At 44.6% G+C, this 18,879-nt stretch overlaps 2 protein-coding genes across 5 annotated transcripts in view; one reads left to right on the top strand and one right to left on the bottom strand.

The window, feature by feature from the left end:
• The window catches only part of LOC134465502 (wings apart-like protein homolog), a 48,693-nt gene extending 41,113 nt beyond the window's left edge, over positions 1-7,580 (bottom strand). For 2 of the 4 annotated variants that reach the window (XM_063219191.1, XM_063219216.1), the window contains exons 1-5: positions 7,247-7,580; positions 4,215-4,374; positions 3,202-3,619; positions 2,006-2,140; positions 463-1,483 (exon numbers count right to left, since the gene is read on the bottom strand). In XM_063219191.1, the coding sequence (XP_063075261.1) occupies positions 463-1,483; positions 2,006-2,140; positions 3,202-3,619; positions 4,215-4,349 (1,709 nt within the window). In that variant the 5' untranslated portion in view covers positions 4,350-4,374; positions 7,247-7,580. The remainder of the gene's footprint in view (positions 1-462; positions 1,484-2,005; positions 2,141-3,201; positions 3,620-4,214; positions 4,375-7,246) is intronic. The other 2 variants (XM_063219200.1, XM_063219208.1) reach the window with 2 other exon arrangements.
• Positions 7,581-8,444: 864 nt separating this feature from the next.
• Positions 8,445-17,100, top strand: LOC134443243 (uncharacterized). Its single transcript, XM_063193123.1, has 7 exons — positions 8,445-8,558; positions 8,634-8,691; positions 8,895-9,069; positions 12,468-12,573; positions 13,844-13,932; positions 15,225-15,356; positions 16,928-17,100. Exons 1-7 carry the CDS (start codon positions 8,515-8,517, stop codon positions 17,098-17,100), a joined length of 777 nt encoding a protein of 258 aa, XP_063049193.1. The 5' UTR covers positions 8,445-8,514.
• Positions 17,101-18,879: the final 1,779 nt, after the last annotated feature.

The raw sequence follows: 18,879 nt of genomic DNA, 5'->3' as shown, positions 1-18,879 counted from the left end.
GTCAGACTTGCATCCCAGAGGTTGCCGGTTCGACTCCCGACCCGCCAGGTTGGTGGGGGGAGTAATCAACCAGTGCTCTCCCCCATCCTCCTCCATGACTGAGGTACCCTGAGCATGGTACCGTCCCACCGCACTGCTCCCCATGGGGCGCCACTGAGGGCTGCCCCCTTGCACGGGTGAGGCATAAATGCAATTTCGTTGTGTGCAGTGTGCAGTGTTCACTTGTGTGCTGTGGAGTGCTGTGTCACAATGACAATGGGAGTTGGAGTTTCCCAATGGGCTTTCACTTTCACTTCACCTGATATGTTTGGCGCTGATGCCTAATTCCTACACTTACTGTTTTACATATGTGGTAAAACAGGAATTAACTGATAACCAGCTTAGCTGAGTCATGCCCATTTAACATTCAACTTAATTTTTGAATGTTTCTGTAAACTCAAATGACTAAATGATAAACCCTACCTTGAAGGTTTGGTGGTTGTTGCCTCACTACCCCTCCTGAGGCGGCCGGACTCGCCCGGATCAAACGTCGAGGTGACCAACGTTGCTGTGGAACCACCGACCCCGCCTCCGCCTCCTCCTCCTCGGGAAGTTAGGCCACGGTCCATGTCCAGGTCGATTTGGTCCCGAATGGTGACGTTGTTCACCGAAAATGAAGACGGGTGCAGCACTGTAAAGTCCCGTTGGCGCCCTCCACCACCCCCAGCCCCACCCCCACCATCACGTCCCCCAAGGAGGACCATCTGGTGGGCCTCTGCCTGCACCTCTGGTGACCCTGTGGTGACACCACCACCACCCGACGACCAGACATTGGTGCTGACCACCAGAGAGTCCATACCCAATGATGAGGCCTTGCCTTTGGTGCTGTTGGGCCGCCGGTATGTCCGGTAGTTGCCGCTGCTGCTGCTGCTGCTGCAGCGCTGCATCTGTGAGTGCGTTTGCTCCTCAAACTCCATCTCCTCCAAGTCTATTACGGTGGGCTGCTGCTGCTGCTGCTGCTGCTGCTGCAGGGGGTTCTTTGATGCCTCTGTGTAGTGACAGAGCTGTTGCTGCTGCTGTTGTGGCTGCTGTAGTAGTTGGGGTTCCAGGTTCCGTTCCCAAGGTTCCAGGTTCCTTTCCCGAGACTCTCGGCTCCGGTCGGGAGACCGGAGGTTTGTCTCCCAAGGTTCCAGGTTCCTCTCCCGAGGTTCTAGATTCCTCTTCCGAGGTTCTGGGTTCAACTCCCGAGTAGTATCCACTTTCCTCTCCCGTGGTTCTCGGCTCCACTCTCGTCCCATGTCAATGTTCTTCTCCCGTTGCTCCAATGGCGTTGCTGTTGCTGTCGTGGTAACAACGGTGTTCACTCTGCCGGCTAGAGCCCAGGAGAAGGGCTCGAGGGGAGCAGGGGGTTCTGGGGGCGCAGGGGTGGAGGGGGTTGAGGTGCTGGAGTGCAGTCCCACCAGCAGGTCCCAGGCATCTTGACGTGGCGCACCTGGCGTTAGGGCTGCTCGATGGATGATGGAAGGGGATTTTAAAAAAAAAAATGGGTTGGGTGGTTATTTTGGTCAGTGTTTAAAGTAATTGGTCAGTTTAATTAATTTTAAAGAGGTTTTTAAGTACATTTGATGTTTTGTTTGGTTCCATAGACTTCCATTGCTACGCTTAATATGGCTATATTGTTAAACAAAAGTATAGACAAAAATCCTATGTATTCTCATATTTTACCATGGCTAAAATACCTATAAGCAATTGCCTGAGATGAGGTGGACTGTTCCTTTAATGCTGTCGTTCTCAACGCCCCCTTGGCCTCATCATAAGCCTTACAACGCCCCCATTGACCTCATCATAAGCCTGCCAACGCCCCCATAGTATTGAAAAAAAAAATAGACTAATGCTCCCCAATGGGAACTAAGCCCCGCCCCCAGTCAGCTGTATCCTTCTTAACTGCCACCTGGGGCTCCCCAACGCCCCTTGGGGGGCTGTAGCGCCCCCGTTGAGAAACACTACTTTAATGGCGCAGCCTTACCCGGCGAAGTCTCTGTGCGCAGCGTGGTGGTCTGGGTGTGCGGCCTGTGGTCACTCTCGGAGGCGTTCTTGTACCAGTTCCTGTGGCGGTCCAGAGAGTCGCTAAGCCATGCAGGGGTCGCACTCGCCCTCTGACCTGAGAGCAACACAAGACAATACAACCCCACGTCAGAAAAAAAAGTGTCAAATGCTGCATGAGTCCAAATGTGAATCACGGCTGGCTGGTCGGCTGCCTTTACATTACAGCTTGAATCTTGATACAGGAGTCTATATATCAATCAATCAATCAATCAATCAATCAATATTATGTACAGTACAGGCCAAAAGTTTGGACTCACCTTCTCATTTAATTAATTCTGTTTATTTTTGTGGCTATTACAGAACATAGTACATTTTCAGGTAGGGCATCAAAACTGTGCATGAACACATGTATAATTATGTGCTTAACAAAGAAAATGAAAATATAAAAAAATAAAAACAATTGTTTAGAATATATTTAAAAAATGCCAAACAGTGACGTCAACACAGCAAAACTGAGGGCCCCACACGTTTCAACAAGCTTATTTTTACGTCTATTTTCAAGTAAAAACACCAAGTCAGTCATGTCAATCTTAATTGATACAAGCAATACAAGAAAGATTTTCTTGATCTGATAATAAGTCATTTGGTCAAACATAGCTAGTTAAATAGGTGAAACAGTGGTACAAAAAGTAAAAGTAAAAGTGAAAAGCCCTGCCACAGATTCCAGATACTGGTAGGGGGCCAGACAGCCAATGAGAATCGTCAAAAACTTCTCCCATTGTTTGACTCTTCTGGTCAGGGTCAGTGACATTGAGGTCACGATAGTGCAAAAGATCGCACATAGCGACTATGTTCATGCTGCACCTTCAGAATGTGTTGCGTACCTTGCGTTGAAGTGAGCTACTGCGCACGAGACTTAAAATACGCTGACTTCCTGGAACTATGTCAATGGAGATCTGTGTGTCAAAGGCTCCATAAGCCGACATCTTTGTGTAAAAATGGAACAGAGGAGTGAATGGGACTAGCCCAACTCTTAATTCCACGGTTCTATGTGTACCTGTTTGAGTGAGCTACCGTGCACATGACATTAAATACGCATGGCAACAAATTCATGCGTGAGATATGCACATTGCCTATTCCAACCTTTAAAGCTTGACTCTGGAGCTTGTCTCTTACCCAGTGAGCTGCTGTTACTGAAGAGGCGGGTGGGGTCGACTTCTGGCACTCTGCTTCTGCTGCTGCTGCTGCTGCTGCTGCTGTTGTTGTTGTATGAACTCCGGTTGCTGCCGCCCAGTACTAACGTGGACCGACTTGGAGCCACCGCCTCAACGCTGGCCGGCTCGCTCACTCGACTGTTTGGCTCCAACGTGAGGCCGACATGAGAGGGAGGCCTCTCCGTAGCCCGCCCCGGAGAGCTCCGTGATGACACAGGTTTGGGCTTTTGGGACTCTTCGTCGCTGTCGAACCCAAAGGGGTCGTCGGTAGAGTTGTTGTCTGCGTCTTCTGCCAGGCGCGAGCGCTTGGAGGGCTCCGGGGCAGTACCACAGCCACCACCGCCAACACCAGACAGAACACCAGGCCGTTTCGAGTAGGCCTAGAACAATAACAACCAAGACATTATTGCAATAAATTTGACAATTTGGACATTTTCAACACAAAAAACTAAAACCAATCGGACAAAAAAATACACTTGATAACACAAGAATAATGTAATGTGGTGACACAAGACCATTTACTAGTCAGTAGCCCATTTGGCATGTTCGTTCAAACAAGGTCAGTGGAGAGCAATAGAACACTTCACATTCAGTGTCTTTGGTAGAGAAAGAGAAGCGAGGAAAACCAATCATGTAAAAAGAAACTATTGTGTCCTAAAAAGTTATTTGACCTCTAAAAAGTTAGAGGATGAATTGATTTCTTGATTATGGTGAGCACCTTAATAGTGTGGGACTAGGTGGTCTCCTCACACGCATTCTACGGCTAGTTTGAAAAACTCAAAGTTTTCCGAGGGTGCAGATGTTTTGTTTCTATGTGACTCGGTTCGAAGGATACAGTATGGTAAGGGGTCAAAGACGTGCAAAATGGTGGACAAAAAACAACATTCAGCGCATGGAAAATGAAACAGACTAGTACGTACGTCTTCAGCAATCAATGTATTAATGACCAGTACATGACTTATTGATTATTGTTACCTTGGTAGCACGGTAAGTGGTCTCCCCCCACTTGGTCTTGCTCATGGTCTTCTTGTTGGAGAAAACCTCGTCGAATTTGGAGCCATCGCCGCTGCCTCCCTTTCGGCTGTAGGTTTTGTAGAATCTGGAGGTCATTGCGGCGGCTGTTGTTTCATATTCTCTGCCAAAAAAAGAAGGTGAAGTGCAAATCATGACTAGGCAGACGGCCATCAATATGACACTAATGCAGGGCATCATAATAAAACATGCAACAAACTTCAAATCGTTGTGAAGTAGGTGATGATTAGAATCTGGAGCACATTGTGGCGGCTGTTTTTTTGCCAAATAATCAGAATAATATAATGAGAATCCGAAAATGTTACAGTATTTGTTCCAGAAATTGTTCCACTAAATAGCCACAAAACATCCTACAAATTCAGACAAAAGAAGGCCAAGTGCACATGATCACTCGTCAGAACAATATTATGACAATCTTATCATACTGGGCGTTCCGAAAACTAGACATGTTAAGTGTAACTTACTAAGGTCTGTTCTCAAAACAAAAGTCTAGTCATTTGTTTCATATTCTTTGCAAGATATATGAATATGTTGTTGATGCATAGTGCAGCATGTCCAGTGTTTTGCTGCTAAGCCCCTGACAACCCTGGTCCATTTTAACCTTCACTCACTGCACACTACTACAGGTAAAAAACAAAACAAAAACAAACAAAACTAGATTGCATTCTCACAGAAAATGCTGAAAGCGGGCTTGCCTTTTGGGGCAGAAATTAGCAGTTTTATTTTTGATATCTCTATCCCTAATTTGAAAACAAAGCACTGTTGAGAAAACAAAGCTAAAAGAAATGTCAGAAATTATGGGCCTAACAATTCAGCCATCTTGGATTCAGCCATCTTGAAAGTGTTGTAGCTCCGCGTTTTGGGGATATAACTTACTAAATGACATAAGACAGAGAGAATTGGCACATGTCCTGGATACAGATTTGAGTCATATGTGTGATCTTTCTAACAGTCTTTGAATGAAGTTTAAGCTTATAGGTTAAACGGTTCAGTCACAAATGGACCTCTTGTGGAAGATGTGCTGACCTCTTCAGAAAGGCACTTCAAGAGTCAATGGGAAAAGCAATGGGGCCAGCCCTGCCGTTTTTACACACCTGCCATTTAAAAAGTAATGGGAGTTGGGACATGAAACTTTCACAATTTGGAGACATCCCATAGAGCTGGCTAACAACGAGTCAACAAAACTTCTAGGTGAAAGTGTTGATGTTTTATGACCGAAAAAGCCTCCTACACTCTGATCTGTAGAGTGGCGGAACCTTGGTTCATGAAGGTTCTACCATTGTTTTCAATGGAGACCCAAACTTGCACAAAATCGCCAAAAATGGAAAAACGACAAGAGACACGGACACGCTATATCACTACCAGGGCTTTTTCTAGGATTTTTTGGCATGAGGGAGCATCATGGCAGGTTACGGGGGGTGAAGGGGGTGTTCCCCCCCCCGTGAATGAGAAATTTACTAGGGGCGCTCAAATATATATATATAAAAATAAAAGCATGAGGGTGCACCCACGGAGGTATGAGGGTGGAGCGCCCCTATTTCCCCTTTCAGAAAAAGCCCTGACTACAAATGATCTCCATTTCATTTAGTGATCTTTCATCTCGTTTTAGTGTTTGAATGGTGTCTCTATCTCGAAAGGCCTAGGAGGAGATCCATTTTCTATTTTTACTGCCCTGCACAAGAGAAGCAATAATAATAATAAACAGGACTTAGTACCAGAAATTGTGTGTAAACAATCAAGTACCAGAAATTGTGTGTAAACAATCCAGAAAACTGTAATACACACAATGCATTAAGTTATCTGCACCTGTTACTGAGGTGTTTACTGCTTACCAAGTGCTGTCAGTGTATGGCGTGATCTTAAGAATTCAAACAAACAGAAACACATGACATCATTAATTCCCAAAACATACCCTGCACCCACTACAAACTATCATCAAAGTAGTTACAAAAAGCCATTTAGGCCATTTAAATGCCTGTAGTGTGAGCTTACTTTCATGGCAAACCGCAAACTGAATCATGGCTGCAAAAAAAGTCAACCAGACTACTAGTAAGAGGCTGCCTCACTGGTCACTGCATTCAGCGGCACAAGCATTGCGGTGATGGAGGCTGAAACGTCAAAACAATCACTTTCGAGGAACTCGAAGGCTGTGTTGAACACAGGGGCGTTTTGGCCAAGTTCTGAATGTGTACATTTCGATTAGTGCAGTCCACAATATGCTACACGGTTCTAATATTAACAAATGGTGATTTGTTGAGCTTCACAAATAACAACATAGCTACGTTGCAGACGCACCCCCATCAATATGAACTTGGAGGGTAATGCAAAATTAGCCATCTATGTAACAACTAGCCAGCTAACTAGCAAACATTCGAGACCTTATCCTTTTAGCTCGTCATTTTAGGATGGTCTACATCACTGCGAAGGAGTCAGCAAACACGGCAGATCATACAAACCAAGAAAACACAAACAAACAAATAGACACAATACCATCAACAACATCCCAGTAGTTCAGTTACAGAGGTGCTCGGTTGTTTTGGTACCACTGATTTCAACAGTCAGCTTATCTCACAAATGAGCCACTGCTAGGCTAACGTTAAGTGACAGGAGCAGAATCTGGCCGTATAATTTCGACTAAGGAGTAATAACCTTAACAATACCACGGCAATTAAAGACTACCCAATCGGAAACACTCTCTAGCTTCTACACCCACAATATAAAAAGCGAAAAGGGACACGATTAGCTACGTGTCTGGGCTAACGACTGCATTGTCGAAGAAGTGAAGTGGCTCTAGCTAACCTAGCTTGGTGACAAACATCCAAGATTCAAACAACAGAAGCAACGGCATGCATAATTATTTTATGAAATAATGGCTAGAAAATCCAATCCAAATATCAAGGAGTACACCTATCTAGCATCACGCATGATCAACCATTCATTATATTTAGCTATAAATACCGAACAAGTGGACTTACTTGGTGCACGACTAGGCCGAACCGTTTAACTCCCACTTGGAGACCGAAGCAGCCGCCCGCTTGCTTCTCCCCCTACTGCAAGTCGGGGCCTCCCTGTTCCAACTCTTGCTTTCACAATATAAACAAGGATGAACTAACGTTTTCAGCAGAGGGAGTGAAGGTCAATCTAACTCTGAAGTTTGAGCCGTAGAACCTCGCCCAGTATAAAGGTCAATCTGGAGTGTTGGAGTTCTTAATATTTTCGCGCTGCTACGTACTCAATTGTTTCTTGTATAATGTAGCACTAGATGGCCTCCATTCGGTTTCCCCATAGACAAGTAGATCTCTACCCCTCCCTCACTCTTTCCAAACCAGCCGGCGCGTCACAACCACAGCGAGTCGGTACGGCCAATTGAAATTCTTAATGTTCACATGTGAAACTTAAACATCCTCCCACATGACCACTTACACGTATAATAATTGGTGAATTCTGAATTGGATTTTTGAGGGGCTCAAGTAGGCCTACGGTAGGGGGAGGTGTCCGCTTTATTATTATAGCCTAGCCTAGGCCTACTCTGGTTCATGTGAGAAATGTTATTGTTTTACTGTGAATCACGTGCAACCAGTACTCAGCCCACTCATCTACTATTAAAAAGTTTTTATAGGTATAAATATCAGTCAGTTGGTTTATATGATAAAATACGATATCTCAGCGCGACCTGAACTGTAGGCTAAACTGCAATATTCCTTTCCAACCGTAAGTGGTCTGATGTGTCACTCACTCACGGATGTTTGAAATGAAAGATGTAGTAGGCTATGTCTGCAAAAGCCTTTTTTTTATTTCAGGGGTGAAGTGTAAACGCTTCAGACTGGAACTGTGTGTGTGTGTGCAGTGTGTGTGAGAGAGAGAAACAGAGAGAGAGAGAGAGAGAAACAGAGAGAGAGAGAGAGCGCGGGGGCGCGCACACCGCTGCCAGCCTGTTGCCAGAGCTGTTGTATGAGAATGAATGTGATGCGCTTGTTTGTTTCGCATCACTTTGACTGTAGGCCTAGTTGTGATATTGTGCTATAGAAATAGGCCTACATTTTTGTTTGATCATTTGAAAAACGATTTTAATTCCGGTGACCGGTCATCAAACGAGTTCCACAGAATTCTGTTTGCGCAACAAAACCAAAGGTTCGAAAAACCCCAACATTCCGTGACACAAATTTCATCCAGGTTGATTGGGTCGCAAGTTCTAACCTAAATGATGAATGATTAGGGGCGACCCTGATCTAAAAGACACGTTATGTCTTCGCGCAAATATGGAGAATGGCTTGCTTCAACGGGAGTGTGCGTATCCTTGACACCAATGTGTTCATGAATAATTGAGTTCTTTCTAGACTTATCTCCCTGTTTCGTTTTCAGGTCGCCGTTGGCTCTGTCAACCAAACGCTTGCCTGATTGTGTGATGACTGGATGCAAAGTAAGGCAAGCTTATTGCGCTCATTTTAAGTTTAATAGGCTAGGACTGTTAACAATAACGTGTGTGTGTGTGTGTGTGTGTGTGTGTGTGTGTGTGTGTGTGTGTGTGTGTGTGTGTGTGTGTGTGTGTGTGTGTGTGTGTGTGTGTGTGTGTGTGTGTGTGTGTGTGTGTGTGTGTGTGTGTGTGTGTGTGTGCCAATGCAGCTGCCCCCGGTCTCCCCTTGTGCCCGTAAGCGCAAGCAGGTGGGGCATACGAACCGCTTCCAGCTATCGCATGCCTGCAGTGTGGCGGCCGAGGCCAGCGACTTGCTCGGTCAAGCACAGGTGCAGCGGTCGGCGCGTGTGGGAATGAACGGTACCCTCCGGAGTATAAGAACGGGTGAGTAGTGGTGACAACATTAGTGTCGAGGCCGTTGAGGTCATCATTGGGGCATTTCATGCATGGAAGTCAAAATGAGTGTAGGCCTATTTTGGGAACACTCACTTAGGCCTAGCTTACTTGAAATCCAACATGAGTGAATTTTAGAATTTATATTTCATTGAAATGTACTCTGAATACCATCTTTCTAGGCATCATCACTTCGCTAGGGCAGCCTTTGATCCAGGCAGTAGGCCTATGATCCAACCAGCCAACATAGCCTAAAGCAAATGGCTGTCATTCAAAATACCTCACTGCAGTGTCTACATGACTTAATTACTGTTTTGTTCCCAGATAATATACAGATAATATAGTAAGTGCAGTAATGCCCAGTGCAGTAAGTGCAGTAATATTCTACACATGCAAAAGTTGATTTAATATGCCTTGGCTTTGTGTCTGTCATCGAGGGGTCAAATGGTAATGTGCAACCTATAATGAAAACAATTGCAAGGGGCATTTGTACATCAATCCGTCATGGCCACAACATTTATAAAGGTGGAGAATGCGCGCACATCAGTGGTACAGGTGCTGGACAAAATAGAGTAACTGAAATAAATGATGGAAGTCCGCAACACTGTTAATGCTCCCAGTGATTTATTTGCACGACGTTTCGGACCTTCGTCCTTTCTCAAGTTGCACATGAGAAAGGACGAAGGTCCGAAACGTCGTGCAAATAAATCACTGGGAGCATTAACAGTGTTGCGGACTTCCATCATTTATTTCACAACATTTATAAACCACTTGGGTCTTTAAATTAAGTGAAACATCCACCCAGTGTTGCCAGATGTATGATAATTATCGTATTTGTACCATCATTTTGTCCATTTTGTCCTCTGTACGATCAGAAGAACATGATGTACGATAATTCAGTACGTTGTCGTTCAGTTCATTTAGATGCCTTAAAACAATTTGGGTCTTTTTACGATAGCCTAATTTCCACCCAAAAAGCCCCCCAAAAACCCCAAAAGCCCCCAAAAAATAATTTTGAGGTTTTGGTGCGATAATTCAGCCTTTTCCATCTGGCAAACACTGCATTCACCTTGCAAGCCTCACAAGCATGTGCAAGACAAAAACATTATGCCAGAGTTTCCACCGTCAAGCCATCCACTTTTTAAAAAAAAACTTAGGCCATCTTTTGTCTTTTATTATTATCATTTTTTCTCCTTTGATGATGTGGTGGGACAGGGACGGATTATGACTCCATAGGCCTCTTGGCCAGACAACAAGTAAGACCCCCCTCCATGGGTCTTGCTAGTCTATGAAAAGATTCAGGGTTTCAGGCCAGATGTTGAAGACCCCAAAAAAGAAAAAAAGAAATGTAGAGAGGCTTGGGGCCTTGACTCTTGGGGCCCTGGGGCCTGGGGCCCTGGGCTTGGGCCCAGTAGGCCATGTGCAGTAATCTATCCGTGCCTTCGCCCCTCTTGCCTTGGCTAATCCCGTGACATCCATCAAGCAGCAGTGGCCTTGCACTTGGCTCTGCTCCCTGCTGCATCACGGAGGGAGGTTGCCCATCGCATCGCCACAGTTTCTCTTCTGACGGCCGGCTGCCCATGAGCATGCTGGAACCGAGGACGAGGAGCTCCACACACAGCATTGGTCCAAAGCCACTCCGAGACTGGACACGCTTGTTGAACAGGGCTTGACATGAAGTTATATGCTCACTGGCCACTGTGCCTAGCTGTTTTCAAAATCGCACAAACCATTCAGACTTTCTACTATAGCCACAGTTGGGTTTGTTTGTTTTCCTCTTTACCTGTATGTTTAAGCTCAGAAGATAAATGACTGACGCAAGAAGATCTGGGGTGCATTTCTCGAAACCATAGTTGCTAACTTCATTAGCTACTTTGTTGTTTGCAATGCAATTTCCCATTGGCAACTACCCAAGTTGCTAGCTGCTAGCAACTATGCTTTTGAGAAACACACCCCTGGCCTTTTATAATTACTTCCTGAAAAATAGTGAGTATACTGTAGTGAGTAACTGTAGAACCTGAGCTTTTTCTTCAACTTCAGTACTTCAACTATTGGTTTGCTAGGGGAAAACAACAATAGGCCCCTCTGTCATGGCATATACCCTATAAGCTACCTGCAATATGGCTAGTGACACCGAAATTATTACTCACCACAGGCAAGTTTTACCCACATTTGGCCGGTCGGCGGGTCTGGTGCCAATGTTAAGCCCTGCTGTTTGAGGGGAGGGGGGGGGGTGTAGTGTGGTGTGGTGTGGAGGCCTGAGGCAGTGCCAACCCCATGCCAACCGGATGGCATACAACTGGCACATGTATCAAGACAAACTCACAGAGAGCGAGAGCGAGAGAGAGAGAGAGAGAGAGAGAGAGAAAGCGCACTGGAACCATCAGACTGACTGCCAACCAACGGCGGGGGCCTGGCTGGCATGTAAGCTTGGCCAGTCGTCCCAGTGACAAGTGCATCTTTTAGAATGCAGCGGGACTGTGTTCAAATCTGCCCGGCAGACAGTACACCAGCATTGAAGATAATCAGCTTCACAGTTGGGAGCAGACAGCCTCAATGTGTCCCGTATTAATAGACTCCCTGGCAGCCATGTGTTCTTGTGTGTGTGTGTGTGTGTGTGTGTGTGTGTGTGGGGTGGGGGCATGCAGGGGACTGGAAGTGCACCACATCCAGCAGCGGCTGTACCCATTTGTGGGCCCCAAGGCAAAATATAGACAACATGGGGCCCCATACAATAGGCACATTTGGTAGAGCCCTATAGACAACTGCCTAGTCTTACTGGTAAAACCGGCTCTGACCACATCTGAATAAACATGCATAAAATAACTCAAAAAGTTATCTAACTATTTTGCGTTGAGATGGGTTGCCATCCGTTTGTGTTTCACCTCCAACAGTACAGTACTAGACCAATTCAATGGGCAAAAATATTTTCTGCCGCTACTAGACCTGTGCAATAAGGTTTAGTAGGTCTAATTTATCAGGCTAGCTCACGCTAGCTCCCTCACCCGCATCTGTGCAGATCACTCACTATCTTAGTCTTGCAAACTAGATGAACTCACCTAGCAGCAGAAAAAATGTGAGTTGGTCTAGCATTGCACTATAGGAGTAGATAATTCAAAAGGACACCAAATATGGCAGTCAATCACAAAGCTCTATCTGTGTTTATCTTGTAAGGATTATAGAGTTAAGAGTTATAATCAGTTTGAACCATAGCCATTGGTTCCACGCTGCAAAGGGTGCGGTGCCAGACTATGTTTTTCATGGTATTGTCTTGATTGTGTGTGTGTGTGTGTGTGTGTGTGTGTGTGTGTGTGTGTGTGTGTGTGTGTGTGTGTGTGTGTGTGTGTGTGTGTGTGTGTGTGTGTGTGTGTGTGTGTGTGTGTACACAGCTGACTTTCCAGTGCATGGTCAAGACGGATGCCCCTGCCATGAAGTCTCTCTGCCACAGATCGTGTCACCAGTCAGTGCGGCCATGCCCACCCACTCTCGACCCTGGTACGCATCCACGTACACACACGCACACACATGCACAAGCACACACACAAACACACACAGGCACACACAAACACACATATACTCTCTAGCTCTCCCTCTCTCTCTGCCTCTCTCCCTCTCTCTCTCTCTCTCTCTCTCTCTCTCTCTCTCTCTCTCTCTCTCTCTCTCTCTCTCTCTCTCTCTCTCATTCACTCTTGCTCGCTCTATTTTTCTCTCACAACTCGGGCGATCACATAACCTCCCTGGTGGAGGTAATACTATGAAAGCATATGTTTAAGGTTTCATCATGCAAAAAGTCCCTCCATGAGTGAGATACACAAGCATAATGAAAAAAATAGATGGAAGGTAGAAGGGTAGAGACATTAAAAAAGAAAGAAAGAAAGGCCCCGAGACTAATTGCATGTAAATTGACCTATATACAAGACAGATTAAACTGACGTGGTGTGAGTGAGTGAGTGAGTTTGTTTGCGTTTGTTTGTGTGGTTTGGTCGTGCCTGCTGCGGTGGCAGTGTTCCAGGCCTGCCTCGTGCTTTCAGTGTTGGAGAGTCTGGGACTCGTGACCGCCTCCTGTGGCTTCTGATGCTCTTGTCATTTGGGCCCCTTCTCCACACAATAGCCCATCCCTGTGAGGCCCAAGATGGCCTGGGATCACACTGAGGGAGCCTCCACGCCCCCACGTACAGCATTGTTAAATTAATTACAGTTTTCTTGATTTGGCCCTTGCAATTTATTTCACGGGGCAGTGTAATTATGGTGATAATGTCCATTAAAGATCTACTGCCATATTAATAAGGAAGGTGTTGGTATGAGAAAAATGAGAACAGGATTTTGCCCTCTGGTATCTCATATTGATACTGGTATCTGGTCTGGCCCAGTAGCCTGTTAAATGTTTCAGTTTAAAAAAAATAAGATTGTGTGTTTATGTGTTCATGCAGTGTGTTTGTATTCCATTCTGCTGACTGCTACACCGTGTGTGTCTGTGTCTGCGTACAGTATATACAGTATGTGTGTGGGTGTTTGTATGTGGACATATAATGTCTGGAGATGTCTGGACACAAGTTGTATAGATACAGTAAATCTTGTAGAAATCCACAACATTTTATGTCCAATTATGTTGCCTTAACTGGGGGGTGTCGTGCCGCGCGCGCACGTGTGTGTGTGTGTGTGTGCGTGTGCGTGTGCGTGTGCGTGTGCGTGTGCGTGTGTGTGTGTGTGTGTGTGTGTGTGCGTGTGTGTGTGTGTGTGCCTGTGTGTCTGTGTGTGTGTGAAGTTCCAGCCCTCCGTCGTCACCCTCTGCCCTCAAGCCTGAGGACACTTTCTACTTGGTGTCACGCCAGATTGTGGGCCAACCTCAACCAGGTAAGATATGGTTCACCACCGCCCCCCCACCACCACCATCTCCACCAATAGCTTGCACGTACACACGCATGCACGCGCACACACACACACACACACACACACACACACACACACACACACACACACACACACACACACACACACACACACACACACACACACACACACACACACACACACACACACACACACACACACACACACACACACCCCTGCCCTGTTTATAGTTCTGTGACAACTCGCATAAATTGTTACAGAAATCTTGTTGTCAACAAGTTTGCCATTTTTTGTTCTGCGCACAGGGTCTAGCACAGGGTCACGAGTGTGTGTTCACTGGTCAAACTGCAAGCACTACTACCACTATTGGCATTGTGTTTAGACGATGCCTACCAACTCCGTTTTTGCTTGCAGAAAATGCAGACAAGTGCCCAGATTGGAGTTGGTTTGGAGTCATAAAGTTGAGCAACTGTGTGCCGCAAGTGTAGAACTTCTGCATTGTTTGTTGCTTGTCAAGTCAGTCATTGCTGCTTTAGTTCTTTACAAAACTCGGAAGACGAACCTTTGGCATCATATTAAACAGAATATTATTGACCTGTATTTTGTTCTCACAAACAGCCGCCACTGAACTACGAGAGGTAATTGTTAATTATAATTATATTAATAATAATAATACTAATAATACATTTTATTTGAAAGCGCCCTTCAAAATTCTGAAGGACACTGCACAGAGAGAAGCAATAATAAAACACGACACATAAAGATATTGTAAACAAAAAATAAAAACAAAACTGAGTTTAAAAGTCATAACGAATAGGCTAACTGAAAAGATTAGTTTTTAATATGGATTTAAACTGGGGTAATGATGAGTCAATATTGCGGATGTCAGGGGGAAGTAAATTCCAGAGCTGAGGAGCAGAGCAACTGAAAGCTCTAAGCTTATTCCCCATGGTACTGAGACAGGCAGAGGGGACTGAGAGGAGAATGGAGGAAGAGAATCGGAGGGAGCGAGAGAGAACAATCACAGCCCCTTTTGTCCGCGACTGTTAGTGTAGGTTTGACACATCACTAGAAATGTTTTGAGGTGTGCTACAATGCACAAAGATCCTGTGCATATAGGCCGTGGTGCTACACAGAGACAGACTTGACGGATGCAGAGGGTCCACATTGTGACCATGTTGGTCTTTACTTCACACCCATTGTGTATTCTATTCTCTTGTCCATTGTGCCGACACTGTTCTAGAATGGTTGTTACAATGAAAGATTCAATATTCTATTCTCTTGTCCTTGTGCAGACGCCGTTCTGGAATGCTTGGGCAGCCAATGGGAGATGCACCTGCCTTACCTGATCAAGTCATCCACACTGACTGACCTGTACGCTTCCTGCCGAAAGCAGAGGCTGCCTTACCCTCCACCAGAGCCAGCAAGTAAGCATTGTTGTTGTTATTATTATTATTATTATTATTATTATTATTATTATTATTATTATTATTATTATTATTACAGCAGGACAATGAAGAGAGACAGAAAAGTAGTTGGGGAGTAAAGAATTGGGGAAGGGCTGGGAAACGACCCGAGACGGATTCGAATCTGGTTTCCATGGACAATATTGTCCCTAAATATGACCAGGGGAGTATTCCAAGAACCTGGCTCAGTAGTAAACCAGGTCAGGTTAACCTTGAGGTATTGGTAAATCATCTAATACAAGAGTCAGGAGTCCTCCTTTTATAATGACACCTGTCACCTGGATATTAGCAGGTTTCCTGTAGGTTAACTGCGTAGCTTAAAGGAACAGACCACCCTTTTTTGATGTTCACATAATTGCAGTATCTCCAAGCATTATTCATGAACGTGCATATAATTTTCGTCTATGTGTTTGCATTGCCCCGTTTGACAGTATACTCAAATTAGGCATAGTAATGCAAGTCTATGGTACAAAATAAAACGCCATCAAATGTACTTCTAAACCACTTTAAAATGAATGTAACATTCACCAGAGTGTAAAACAGCAATTTAATTCGGTCCAGTGATCACTTGTGGCTTGATGCTAAAGATACCAGTTACTTTCAGTGATTATGCTAAGCTATGCTAATAATTCTGATCCAATAAATCTAAGTACTGAAAACACAGAGAAGAAAATGATATGCACATTCATGAACAATGCTGGGAAATACTGCAAATATGTGAAAATCAAAAAAGGGTGGTCTGTTCCTTTAACCAGAGATTCTTGGAGTATTTTCCAGTCTCTCTGGTTTAACCATATTCTTGGACCACCCCCTGCGTGTATTAACGTGTTACGTCACAGAATCTTGCCATCTTGGCCAGCTTGTCAACGAGGGTTGCTGTCATCACAGGGAACCGTGCCATTTTTTAAAGGAACAGTCCACCCTTTTTCACACATTTGCTGTATTTTCCAAGCATTATTCATGAATTTGTGTAATTATTTTCTTCTCAGTGTTTTCAGTACACAGAGTTATTGGTATCAGAGCATAGCATAGCTTAGTATAATCACTGGAAGTAAATGGGAGCATTAGCATCAAGCCACAAGTGATCACAGGACGGTATTAAATAGCTGTTTTGCACTCTGTTGAATGTTACATTAATTTTAAAGTAGTCTGTAAATAATATTGTTGATGTTTTGTTTGCTCCCCTTGCATTGCAAGTTGATTGGAAGTGCCTAGTCTGTGGAACCAGTACTCTTAATCGTGGGCAGGGGATTAAATACTTATTTCCCTCAGTGAAATACAAACCAATTCAAATATGTTCTTTATAGTTATTTTCCGGATTCTCTTTTTGATATTCTGCCTATTCATGTTAGAACACACCTTCTATTAAAATTATAGACTGATCATGTCTTTATTAGTGGACAAACCTACAAAATCAGCAAGGGATCCAATACACACATATCTACATTGTGGAGAGATGCTGCTGACAAGCACAAGGGAGGACAGAAGCTAGTGTAGGATAATGGAAATAACCCATTGTATTGCTTTCTCAGGCAGTAAGAGTAGCGGCCGCAGAAGGACAGGACCCCATAGCCGGCCTGAGATGTGCCTGTCTCAAAAGAAGAGGAAGCCAAGGAAATCCCCAGAGCCCATATTCATGCAGCTGCCCATCAGAGACCCTGCCATCTCAAAAGAAGGCAAGTCCCTGACCCCTCCTGAAATCTGACTACTACAATGGGTGCATTCCAATATGCTACCTTGCGTCCTCCACTTGTGCTTGTGGCATCACGTTTTGCTGATGCCCCATCTCCGTGGAGAAAACAATTAAGTTTCTTCGCTGTCAGCCTAGCCACAATAATTTTTGGGGGACTATCCTTCATTCACCATCCAGTTTGCAAATGGGAAAATGACATTAGAATTGTGCTTGTGCAAGATATTGAAATATAATGCTGTGGTCAGTGATGTCATCACGACGTATTACTTCCTGGTACGAGGCCAAGCACAAGTGGAGGGCGCAAGGTCACATATTGGAACGCTCTCAATAAGTCACCCTCCATATCCTTTCCCTATGCATCAGGGTCATTCATGCCAGAGATCTCCCATTGGTGCCTATTGTAGCCACAGTTCCACCTAGCTTCCACTAGTTGGCGAATGCGGGCAAGTGGAAACAGAGTTGTCCGAGTGGAAAAGGAATGGATTGGAAAAAGTCCATAGGGCTAAAGGCAAAAAAACATTCTACTGCCATTTCCAGTCACAAATCTCGGAAATACAATATTCCTGGTGAGAACTATGCCTGCTATATAAGAGGCTGCATTATCAGTTTTTTCTGGCGTCTAGTTTTTCCAGCAGGGCAGACGATTTTTGCTAATGTTTATGGATTTGGCTTCATAAATTGACCTTGCTGACCCAGTATATAATGATCTAGTGGCGCAAAAAAAATCTAAACAATGCTTATTATGTTCTTATTAGTTCTTAGCTTCAAACTAAATATTAATATTTCTGGGCAAAAAATTATACAAGATCAAACTTATGGTTGTAGGAAACTCCATTGACAGACACCCATTCATCTTTCACTTGTGATAGCCAACTACTGCAGTACCACCAGCCAGTGCTCATTCTCATAGCTAACGGATTCTCTGTTTATGGTAAGCGTTTAGGGTATCAGACTTGTAGCCCAAAGGTTGCCGGTTCGACTCCCGACCCGGAACTTGGCACATTGCATTCAAGATGTGTGTACCGGTATGTGTGAATATATGTTTTGTACTAGTATTAGCATTAGCAGTGATATCTTTAGGCTAAATCACTTTGTCAACTGTATAGTTGTGATAAATGTGCTACATGATTAGCCTGATTATCATCGACGTTCAAATCTCTTCAAGACTTGGTCTGACCAAGAGCATGACAATTAACATTTCCCAAACGGCATGGTTGACCCGCCTCCCTTGGTTTGCTTATGGTTGTTTGCTTACCCACAAAGTGGGAGGAGTTCCCGTATTTTCGAGAACTCAGAAAGTACTTGCATTGCTCTTGACCTGACTAGTTGTAATGCTGAAAGTGTCACTAGGAGGGCACAGCCTGGCTACTATATGATGGCTTTTTTTTTATTATTATTACCCCTGCCAAGGAGGTTATGTGATCGTCCGGGTGTATTGTATTCGTTGGTTTGTTAGTTTGCGGTGCATGTGTGTTCCTGTCCAGAGAGCGGAGGTGTACTCTCTGAGCCAGGGATGTCAAACTCAGGCCCGGGGGCCAAATCTGGCCTGCGTAGTCATTTTATTCAAGATTATCTCAAATGTGAATTACACTTGGCCCACATATACCATTAATGGATATTATAGCGTAACAAGACTTGAACATGAAATTTAGTGAGTCACAGGAATATGAGTGTGCCCAGGCCAATAAAACAGCTCACGCTCATATGCAGCACAATACCTGCAACTATGCACATTTCAACTACCAGTATGATGGGAAAGAGTGTGTGTGAAATTTAAAAAATATATATATA

Source organism: Engraulis encrasicolus, chromosome 2 (genome assembly GCF_034702125.1).
Source record: "Engraulis encrasicolus isolate BLACKSEA-1 chromosome 2, IST_EnEncr_1.0, whole genome shotgun sequence".
In the NCBI taxonomy this organism is placed as follows: domain Eukaryota; kingdom Metazoa; phylum Chordata; class Actinopteri; order Clupeiformes; family Engraulidae; genus Engraulis; species Engraulis encrasicolus.
Note: the sequence above shows the minus strand (reverse complement) of the source record. Positions and strands in the feature narration are given on the sequence as shown.